The sequence below is a fragment of the Tribolium madens genome, unplaced genomic scaffold, assembly GCF_015345945.1.
Source record: "Tribolium madens isolate multiple individuals breed KSU strain unplaced genomic scaffold, Tmad_KSU_1.1 Scaffold_2;HRSCAF=44;Tcas5.2_LGX, whole genome shotgun sequence".
In the NCBI taxonomy this organism is placed as follows: Eukaryota; Metazoa; Arthropoda; class Insecta; order Coleoptera; family Tenebrionidae; genus Tribolium; species Tribolium madens.
In genome coordinates this window covers 7,668,559-7,680,582 of record NW_025400995.1, presented here as the reverse complement: position 1 = coordinate 7,680,582, position 12,024 = coordinate 7,668,559, and the positions used below count along the sequence as shown (strand labels likewise).

At 30.1% G+C, this 12,024-nt stretch overlaps 1 protein-coding gene across 1 annotated transcript; it reads right to left on the bottom strand.

Moving 5' to 3' along the window:
* Positions 1–9,055: 9,055 nt before the first annotated feature.
* Positions 9,056–10,636, bottom strand: LOC123006560. The gene is made up of 3 exons (XM_044401138.1): positions 10,433–10,636; positions 10,332–10,372; positions 9,056–9,765 (listed from the first exon to the last, which is right to left on the bottom strand). The coding sequence occupies exons 2-3, from the start codon at positions 10,360–10,362 to the stop codon at positions 9,266–9,268; spliced, it is 531 nt and encodes a 176-aa protein (XP_044257073.1). The 5' UTR covers positions 10,363–10,372; positions 10,433–10,636; the 3' UTR covers positions 9,056–9,265.
* Between the last annotated feature and the right edge of the window lie 1,388 nt (positions 10,637–12,024).

Below are 12,024 nucleotides of genomic sequence, written 5' to 3'. Positions count from 1 at the left end.
CCCAATACAAAAATTGGCTCTTCAAGAGAGTTTTATAAAATATTTTACCACAATTTACCGCCTATACCTTGAAACTTTTTATCAAAAATTCTTCAGTAGTTTAAATTTGATAATACGAAATTCGTGTAATTGTCTTTCATTCGTTCCTGTTAGAAATAAAATGTGTATAGGGAAATAAACCAGGTCAGCACATTAATCTCTTCCTAGCATGCATATTTAACGCAATACGTTTGCTTAACCACATTCGACATCAAACCTAAATTAGGTTAAAGGTGGAAACAAAGCAATAAGGTAAAAAGTTGATGAAGGGATGGTCGGTAAATGTCTGAAGCTAAACTGACGTATATTCACTAATTTATATTAATGGAGATATCTAATGTCCGATGACGGGGGGGGGTGAAAATACTTCCTCCACACTGTTTATCCAGCCATCATACCGGACGTATGATATAATGAGTTCCTTCTGATTACCGGCATTGTTATATTCATACCTGTCAACCTTTTCCCATTTATTGAATGTGTTTTAAAAATTATTTTAAACAAAATGTACCTTGAACCATTATTTATAATTTGCACTTTCTTAATTATTCCTTGGCTTCTCGTCTATTAACATTCTAATTAGTAGGGAAAATAAAACCAAGTTTTTATTATTACTTGCCGCTTCGTCCATTAATTATTATCTTATTCAAGTATTAGGAAAATTCAGGCGTTTGATAGCTGTACTTCACAAAATAAAAATGCTGAATTTTATTTTATTTCAAGTCTATTTTTTATTATTCCATACATAATACACCTATTGATAAATCAAATTAACAGCTGTTTACAAAAACTAAACATTGTCAATAAATAATTTTGCACAATCAGCAATAACACATAATGTTTTGCTACAAAAACACAAACAGTTTCTATTTAAACAAATGTTCATATTTTGTTTACCTAATCGTGTAACCCATTAATTAATTAATACAATATAAAACTTTGTTACATAATCTTTGCACAGATGGTGAAGTGATTTTCTTACTCTTTAGGGTGTACCTATACAGACAGTTCCAGAATTCGCGTTCGAGAGAAAAATTCCAAATAAGAAAACATAAATGTTTAAAAATTTCTGTCAAAAAAATTTGACATTTATTTTTTGACATTTGACATTTATTTATGTCATTTAGTGTTCCTGGTGATCTTATATTGTTTTTTCATAATTATTTAGTAAAGGTACAACATTTTTACCAATAAAAGCCACAAATAACGTTAAACATAGTTGCAATTTAAGATACAGCTTCATTGTTTCCTCTTCGAATAGCCTGTAGCAAAAAAACTTAAAAAAATATATTTCCAACGGTAATTTAAACACCATACTTTTAGTAGGTAGAAATTTTTTAACATTTTTTTTATGTTCCTGGTGTCTTACCTTACATGGCTTTTTTCTCTGGTGTGCGAATTCTGGCATACCCTGTAGAGGGTGCAACCTACACTTTGTCGTCAGAAAAATTGACAAAAAAAATGCAATATACACGAAGTTTGAGTCTTTTGAGTATATCTTAAAGTTTTGAAAAATCAAGTATGTCTTGGTAATTTCTAAAAAACCTATTTTTCTGTAAAGTGGTTTTTGTGTGGCAAATACGACAAAAAGTTATTAAGAAAAGATGTTTAGAGTCAACATTTAGACCCGTATACCAAATTTCAAAACCATCGGCCAACTATGATTTTTAGGTATTAAACCATTTCTAATTTTATATTACAGAAAATGGAACACTAGATAATAAACTGAACACAAATTTAACAAAAAATTATTTTCAAGTCTTACGTCTCAGATTTTACAGAAACCTGCAGAAGTCCCCCATCATTATCGAATCCCATATATACCTTGATACCTTTTTTCCATGGCACTGATATCTTGATGAAAACGCTTTTGTTGATCACTTACAGTCCTTAGCTTTTGTAGAAAGAAATCGAATCGGAAAATGCACTTTTAGAGGCATTCGAAAGTCAAGTGTTTTACAATTTTCTTCTTAAAAGAATTTCAAGAAGTTACATAACTCTTAGATACAATTTTTGTACAAAAATTTCATTATCGATCACTTTCCAGATTTGAGGTCCTACGAAAATTCGTTCTCGAATTTTCGCATCACTTACTTTCGGCCAATTGTGTCTTAGATACATAAAGGATTCATTTTATTACTTGCTTATTAAACGAAAAATAAATTGATTTGCGATTACAAATCAGTAGTAAAGGATCAAATTTAAATTTATTTCCCATATTAATACCTTAGGTTAACGTTTATCAAAAAAAAAAAAAATATTAATTAAAAATGTGACTTTTTGTTTTTTTTTTTTATTTTTACCATTATAAGTCAAATGGCGTGTTTTAAGACTTGTACCAAAAATTATATGCTTTTTAGAAAAATCATGTCGCCTAGTGTTATTTCAAAACTACGCTGTAAATATCCTTTATTAAAATGTGTATTTTTGTAATGAGTAAATTGCTGTGGTGTACTTTTGGTCATTATAAATCAAAACTTGCTTATCATTATTTGGATAAACGTATTTTAATTACGATGTTAAATACGTCTTGGTTAATCATAAAGATTTTTTCTGTGAATATATACTTGTGCAATGTAAATTACGGTCTCGTTTGTAATTAAAATATTCTGCTTGGACGCGTCTTTGCAGATTCAAAATACGACTCCTCTGATGTCAAGCTCTTGCACTTGGTAGTTGTTAAATACACAAGCGCTAGGAAATATGAATGATAATGATTCACTGTATAGCAATTTTGTAACCCCGCCGAAATTTTAAAATAAAATTTAGTTTCATTTTAAATACTTGAGGTGAAACAGTGGCTTGTGGGGCTTTTAATACGTCTTAATAAAGTAGGGTGCGCTTTTAGAAGGGAAGGTTCTCTTTGTGGTAATAACTAATTACTTTGAGGGATAGTGGGAGCAATTTGAATTTTCCACTCAACATTTCAGTATCGATGCACTAGCAGAGTGATATTCCCTAAGGCTTAACACTTCTATCTACATCAGAATATTCCTATAAGGGCTTCTCAAACAGTTACTCTTTGATAGGATGTGCAGTGCATCCAGGTAGGCCAATACTTGTAATTATTATCGATTTCCACATTCCCACAACATTTATTGTGTTTTCCAAATCGTCCTAGGCGAAAATTAATAGCTGTTGAAATAAAAGCTGTCACAAAAATTACTTTGACAATTTTCATGTTTATTTTCCAATTATTACGTTCTTTTATTTTAATGTAATTTTAGTCATTTGTTAAGAAACGTTGTCTTTTCATATAGAGTTGTTTTTGGGTAAAAATGTTCACATAAATTGAGGATATTATAAAAATTCTCTAAATGTTTCACCACCCAAGACAGGTTAATGCAAACGGAAATCACATAACTGGAAACTCTCCAGGAAACATCCGTAGATCGTGGTGAAAGGTAAAATTCATTCACACTGAAATTTAATTTAATCACAGTTACAGAACAACCAGTCATAAATTTAAAAAATTATATTACCATATGTGCTATTTTGATTTGAATTTGTGAATTTGTAGAAATTTAAATCAGTTTAATACATGTCGACGGCGCTTGAATGCGATAAATGTGTAATGAAATGAAGGCAGATGACGCCGGAAAATTTGTATCTTTGAACCTGAAATATTTTTCCTGTCTTGTAAAGAAAGTTGTTCGGTTTTCTTTATGTTGTGTTGAGTAAAAATGACCGCGTTTGTTGTGAGGGGTTGGGTGAGGTTTGGATGAACAATAATTTTGAAGAGAAAGCAAGTTTAGCAATTAAAATGTTTGTGAATGTTCATGAATATTTGTTTTTCTGTATTTCTTTAGGAATGTCAATGAAATACCTAACTTTTGAATAAAACGAATTCCGGGAAAATGAAAATTGTTAACTTTACGCTGATTAAGATAATTGTTTGACGAAGTATCAGTGACTTTCGAGAAAAGAGATGAATAAACTAAAGTTCAGGTAAATAATAAAGAACAATAAATTACTCCCAGATTTATGTAACGAATTTAAACTTTTTTAATTAATTTCTCTAGAATGCAATACTTTTGAACGCAGCGTGGAGAAAAAAATTGCTAAATCATATTATCCTTAATCTTCTGACAAGAAACATAACGCTCAACATATTTTCATTTCAAAACTTTATAACGCTATTAAATGAATAAAAATATTTCTCCCTTTTAACATTAATTTCACTCACGATTTCACTTAAATCAAATCAGTCATTACTGCATTATTTTCCTGTAAATATAAATTGTCTTAGCACAATTTTGCAGTATTTTATCGCGAATGGCAATATTCGAATAAAAGAATTTATGTTGCAAAGATATAAAGATTACCAAATATCCAATTTAATTATTTTTAAAATATTCTAAAGCATGCCCCAATTTTTCCACCTACTTGGGAAAATAAATTAAATTTTGAGATAATCTACAATTTTCATAAACACCTTTTTATACCTTAAGGAGGACCTTATCACGCTAACTCTGTACCTCACCACTCACAAACTCTTTTGTATCTTCCGCATTACCATAATTATGTGGAACAAGCAAACAGCTAGTGTTTAATTTCATCAAATTTGCCACAATACTAACAAAATTATCCTAACAACCACTGTACTTAATCGCCTAATAAACTAAACTTTATGTAAACCGCTGAAAGCATCCTTATATAAATAACAAAATATGTACTTAGGCATTTATTTGTAAAAATTTCATTTCATGCAGACCTAAATAAATAAAATCAACTCACTTATTGGGAATTTGATAAAAGATATTGACATTTTCTAGGTGCTCGCATTTTTTTAAAGCGGCTGAGCTTTCGGTTGAGCGGAAAGTCTTTTACATTGTTTATTTTCTTATTTGGACCCCAGCATTGGCCCTTGTTTCTATAATATGGTTTTATTCTCTTTGAATGACAATATGGGATCCATATTGAAATCGAAATGGACTTTAAAAACAAGAAAACATATCCTATTTACAAAGATATGAAAATATCTCGTATATCTATTGTATCGTATCAACAGTAGTAACATAAACAAAAGTAAACAAATGATGTAGACGTGTCAAACAATGTTCCGTCTCGGGGCTTTCCAACTAAGGAACACGCGTGGCCACAGATGTGCCTCACTCATTCCGAACTTTGACTTTTCTAAATCAGTTCTTGGTTTGAAGCGTGACGTTCGATTTCATATGTCAAGATTACAAAACTCTAGGTCGGCCCAAGTAACTCGCCTTCATAAAATGTACCAACTGGTAACAAAAACAAAACTTCGAAATTTAATCAAGACTTTTAAGTGTGGTATAATCAAAACTATTAAGTATAAAATTATTTTAATAATAAACAATACTTTTTGCAAATAGTTCACTGAACTTACGACTACTGTTATAATAAAATACCGTGACACTAAAAAATCGAGTGTCGTCATAATTAAGAAATAAAAATAAACGGCTTATAAGAAAGTCTGGAATGGAGCAACCTCTACAAAAGCTCTGGAAAATCCCTGGTAAATCATTTCAATGTAGAAATTCGTGTACGGTGGTTAAATTCAAATCTGAAGTAGAATAATAATCGGCAGGGAAGAACTCTGAAGTGGAAAATGCAGCTCTCCAGATAGAAAATAGAAAAAATGTACAATAATTTTTATTTTTCTCGGTTTCCCAGAGAAAAATCTTTCAACAAGAAAGGCTGCAATAACAAATGAGTGTAATTATGACAACCGAACTCATTAGTTATTTTTTAAACATTAATTGACTTAAATAACCCAACACAAATCATATTAAATACATAAAATAATAAATGTAAATAATTGATACAGGCTGCGCCGGAACTCGCACCTCAGAGAAAAATGCCATATAAAATACGATACCAAGAACATGGAAAAAATTTTATTTATAAAAATTTAAAATTATGAGAGTTTATATTTTGCACTTTCTCTATTTATTTCTGTTGGAAAAATAATTTTCCAAGTTTTTTTGATGTAAGCTTTTAGAAGAGGAAACAAGGAAGCTGTATCCTATATTGTAACTGTGTTTAATCTTATTTGTGGCTTTTATTAGCAAAATTTTCATACCGTTACTAAATAATTATAAAAAAACATATACAAGATCATGAGTATTATTAAATATACATAAAAAATGTTAAAATTTTTTGACAGATAGAATTTTTTAAACATTTTTTATATGTTCCTAGTATCTCATCTTACTTGAAATTTTTTTTCTGGGGCGCGAGTTCTATCTCACCCTGTATACTCAACAGACCAAATCTCAACTTCATTTTGTCATTTAATTTTTTTTTTAATTTTTACGCAATTAAAAATTTTTGTATTATAGTATTGGCAACGCCATATCATAGGGTTATAATGTTAATTGATTTAAGTTCAACTAGCACTGAACGCGTATTTAACTAAATTAATTACCGCTCACTAAAATGCAATTTCAGTTTGAATACTTTAGTGACACATTGGATTAAGTTGAAGTCACCATTTATACATCATTTCTTCACAAAATAAGAAATATAAGAATTATCTTAGTTCATACTTATAATATTAAAAATGCTAATACGAGACCTAACATTTTGTAAAAAAATATTTTTTTCTTACTATAAAATAACAAATACAAAAGAAGACAAATAAAAACTAAATTCTGCAAAAATGTACCCCGTCAATGAGAAGAACACGCTGTAAGCAGAGACGGATCTTGAGAATTTTTTAAGAGAGGCAGGATTAATTTTCGGACCCTTGTTTTTCAAAAAGTGTATTTCATGTCAGAATAAAAATTTTACAATAATTTGTAATTAGTAAACAAAGAACTAATGAGAATACTTTTCGTGCTTTTGTTTCTGCAAACTTATCTATAATTCCGAGGAGATTTATTTTTCCGACAATTTCATTTTTGATGCTTAAGATTGCTAAACCAAAAAGTCTGTCTTGAACCATGTTTAATCACTAATCATGAATAATTTTTAATGTAGAAAAACTGCGTTCACAATTCGCTGAAGTAGTTGGTAAAGTTAAATATAATTGCAATACTACTTAAAATATTGTGAAAAACAGATGTAAGATCAAACTGAATAATTTGCTCAATTAAATTTCTTGGATCCATTTTAGTAATTTTTCCAAATAATGCCGAAGTTTGATGTTTAAACGAAAAAACTTTATTGCAAAATTCAACTGCATTTATACTTGTGTAGAAAGAATGAGTTAATCTTTTGACTTCGTTTATGTGCTTGTCGACCCAATGGCCCAAACCAATTTTTTTGATATACAAATTTCAGCTGATTACAATATCCTTATAGGATAAGGAAAGTAAAAAATCAAAGTTGGATCTTCGAGTAGGTATGTACACTAAACTTTGTATTTTCATCATCTTGAACTACATACGATGAACGAAAGAAAATAAATAAATTGGTTTTGCCTAAGACAAGCCATTTTAATAACGTAGTAATTAAGCCTTTCTAAGAAATCTGTACTTTTCAAATCACATCACTTTAAACAATTTCGCTAAAATTCATTTGCAAACAACTACTTATCCGAATGGAAGGATTATATCCGTACCAGGTAAATAAAAAGTATGGAACCAAACGGTTTTTACGTTTCCAAAAACAGCTGTTTTAGAGACTTATTTGAGTCCCTAAAATGAGTCTTTTCCGGACTCAATAAAATAGTACGCAAAATGGTTACTTTAAGTACTTAGTCCCCAAAACAGTTTTTCCGGACTAAAAAATTAAATTGGTTACTATGGTGTTAATTAACAAGAGGTGTAAATTCGTGTTTTGGAAACTTTAACACAAAAATATTGTTTGTACCTAAAACGTTTTTGCGGACTCATCTGCTATTCCGAAACAGTAACGATTCGTCCTCAAAAACTGTGTTTTAAGTACTTGTAACAAAAATAACTATTTTCTTGTGAAAGTTATGTTCTAAGTATTACAACTACATATCTACTTTTTATTAATTAAAAAAAATACATAAATTGCCATTTTGACAAAAAAATTCGCATAACTCAAAGCAAAACAAAATTTCGTTTCCAAAGTACGATCATAATTTTTACATTACTTTATTTTATATTAAATTTTATTTTCTAGAGGCAAATAATTAAAAAACGTTCCAAACTTTATATTCACCCTGTATAAAACGAATTTAAAATGGAAACACTCAGCAGGATACTAATTCTTTGAGTCCGGCTTTAACATATTTTGTAATTGGCTTATTTTAATGAAAAAACATTAGATATGTATAGCCGAGTCTTAGTTATAACACATGCAGATATGTGGATTTGACTTTTTGACTGACAATCAATTTATGTGACGAATATTTTTCAGAATATCTTAATTTGTTATACGAGTACAATTTTTATGTTGTGATTTTGATAAAATTTATTGAAAGCAATCGAAAAGTCAACCCACTTATTTCTGAGTCTGCTTCATAGATGATGTTGATGTCATTTGGTGTTTATTTTAGGTCTATATATTGTCGTTATCGCATTAAACCAGTAATATAATTCATATAAACAATGGAAATACTTAGAAATCGCCTTTGATGCTATCAAGTAATGCTAGCTGCAACTTGACAACAAATTTGAGAAAATAGTTTGGCGCTCCAGTAGTTTCGGGCCCGGGCACACCTGAGACCGAGCCCGAGGCAGGTGCCCCTCATAAGCCCTACCCCCTTAAATCCGTCCCTGGCTGTATGAATAACAAAATATTTACTACACGATTTAAAATGATTCAGATATAAATCACAGTCCGTGATAAGTAAAACAGCCAATTTTTTAACTAAAAAAAAGTTAGCCTATTTTTTGTATTGCTACTGAAGTAATGAATAATGTGTTATGATCCTTGTAGTCACAGCAATACAAAAAATGGTAGAAAAATGTTTTTTATCTTGAGCAAGTAATCAAATCACGTCGTGGTGATACGAGTTTCCTAATTTTCACTATAATCTGATGTCTTATAACATGACTACATTATAACTCTTTTTAATAATTTTTTTCAGAAAAAAAGAACAAATGATCAAACTCAAATTATTTAAGAACTTTTATATCCAAATGCAAATACAACGAATGAAATACCTAAACTACCTACATTGAAAAAACTAGACTAAGTATTAGTTGTTATATAAGAAATATCATACGGTATGCGAACACTAAGCGCAAACAAATGAAACCGTAAATAAAAAATCAAACGAGTAAACATTAAAAGTATTTACCTAAAGGTTTAGGAACAATATTATTTGCATCATTCATTCCTTTTCAATTCGAATAGTCCCATCTTCATTTAATGGGTGGAAATACAGAACGATAGTATCAGAATCACTGGTCGCTCTTGATCTTTGGGGAGTGCTCTCGTAGAAATCATCCCCGTAGTCGAATGAATAATCACATTCAAGATCATCCCAAAAATTTGGAGGAATAATATAATCAATTTCTTCATCACCAACTCCTTCAATATCCACTCCATCTATTAGCGGTATTTCTTGTCTTTCTGGTAAGGGCATTATTAAATCAATAGACTCTTCTGAAGCAGTGGTTGACAATTCTAAATCAGTGTCAGTTGCGTACAATTCAGATTCTAAATCAGCTGTTAGTTCTAAATTATCTTGAGGGGCAACGTTACTGCAGGAAAAATCATTGTTAGATGTTGAAGCATTTCCACCAGCAGAGTTCTCCTGGTTTGTATACTTCTTATAAAAATAGTACCCCAGAGCTCCACAACCCATTAGCAGGGCGCTGCGAGATACTCCTAGAAGAAAAAGTATTCAAATAAAGAGTTCTAGAAAAACTAATTTCGACCTCAAACTTTCTAAAACCAAAACGGACGAATAAAAAAGATACTTATTTTGTATGAATGTGTAATAATTTTTAACCAATGTCGTACAGACATTTACAGAAATTAGCACTTTTCGATTCAGATAGCTGGAGCTTATGGTGACAAGATAAACAAAGTAAAGTTGATTTAAGGCAAAACTTTCTATTTATCGCAATTTGAATAAAAAAAATTAATACTTCAATGGAAAAAACAAATATTTAGCGGTTTATCTATATATGCATTTATTAGTTGATATATCAATTTCAGTGTTTATAAATTTTCTAGCTATCAATACGTGGAAAGCTTCCATTTAAATCTTATGTAATTTCAAACAAATATGCAAGTGCAAATCACACCCCCACAACAATCTGAAATCACAAAATGTTGATGCCTAAAAGCATCCCCTTCGACCCTGCTTTAAATATTTGTTTGTAGAAGTAGTGTGTTGTAGCTATGAATTTTGAAGTAGCAAAAAGAATGTAAAAATGTTGTTTACTTACTGGAAGCCATTGATCCTGCTGAGAAAATCATTTTGTTCTCACTTTAATGAAAAGCACGTGGCATAGGTTAGATTAAAATTGCAAAACTATATTTTACTTACCCCTATTCTTCTTCTAACACTGACCGAGACAATGAAATTACACTCGGGAACGTTGTTTTACGCGGATTTTCTCAAAAATTATACTTTTTCTTGACTTTTCAAGAAAAAGCTGGTGGTGAAATTGGAATGACCGTTTTTAGAATTGGAAATAAATCTAGTATCAAACTACACTGGTAGAAGAGTATTATGTGGTAGTAAGTTTAGTAAAAAAGCAAGTAGGGGAGACCTGCGCACTACGAGATTATAATTATAATTATGATAATAATTACATTCACCTACAAAATTGCCACTTATTTAAATACAAATAATTAAGCAATAATGCGATAGTTTTAAATTATTAAGTTCAAATTTAATTTACTTTTAAAATAAGCGAATAAAAACAGACCAATCAAAGCATCGGAATGACGCGCGTATCTTAAAATAAAAACTGTCAACTATTTTATTTTAATAAATTAGCTAACGTCTAATAAATATTTGTAAAACGGGAAAGTAAGTAAGGTTTATTCCAAATTCTCTCCTAGGGTCTATGAAGCTAATACATTGCAGTTCATTCTTTTAATTCTTTGAAAAAATCTGCATTTATAATGATTCGTCTCTCTAGATAAATACTATATTTACTATAACACTTGATCCCATTCAAAAAAAGAATTGTGAAATAGGTAGAAAGGTACCCCGCCCTTACCTGAAAAACTAGGGATTGCGGACCGAGTTTTCTTAGAACGCTGTAACCTGTAACCCCCTCAGCGGTAGCACCGCATCCTAATGGGTGATCACTTAGTATTACTCGTTGGGAGTAATAATAATTGGAGTAATAATAGTAATTTCTCCTTCCACGCTAGTACCACTTATTTTAAATAAACGTTTATTTTAAATGCACAGTCCTGCATGTATGTAAAAACGAGATGTTTATATTTAATGTTTTGGAAATATTATATGTTGAAAATAAATTAATTTTTACAAGGCAGAATTAATAAAGTAGTTTTTTCGTCAGAAGTAGACACTTATGAGATATTGATTTTTTATATACCTAGAAAAACCATTCAAAACCATTCTCATAAATGTTCAAGATAAGATTTTTTTGTTAGTGTGTTAGTTTTTTTTGTTTTTTTTATAGGCGCTTTTTCTTATCCACATCTAATAAAGTTTCTTATTTAAATTATTTAATGGTCCAGTCAATTACTGAAAAATTCTTTTAAACATTTTGAGCTAATCAGAAGAAAAATTATGACACCGTTTTGGTTTTTGCTATTTTGAAATAGTCTTGACCTAAAATATTGAGATAGTAGTGCTTACTTTTTCAAAATGCTCAGGAGAAAATTGTCACAGATACTTGACCTGAAGTCCCAAACCCTATTTGTCTAAGAGGTTGGGGGAACTCCTTTACAGTGGAAATGCACCATTACGAATAAGCAAAACTCATAAAGTTGCAAAATGCTAAAAAAGTGGCAATGAGATTGACACAAAATAGAAAAATAGACTAAAAACGGTGGTTAAATCCTATTGGATTTGCAAATGTTTTGTCAAAATTATTGGAGACTCACACATAGACAAATAGATAGAACTAAATACAAAAAAGTCAACTGGAGATTGGA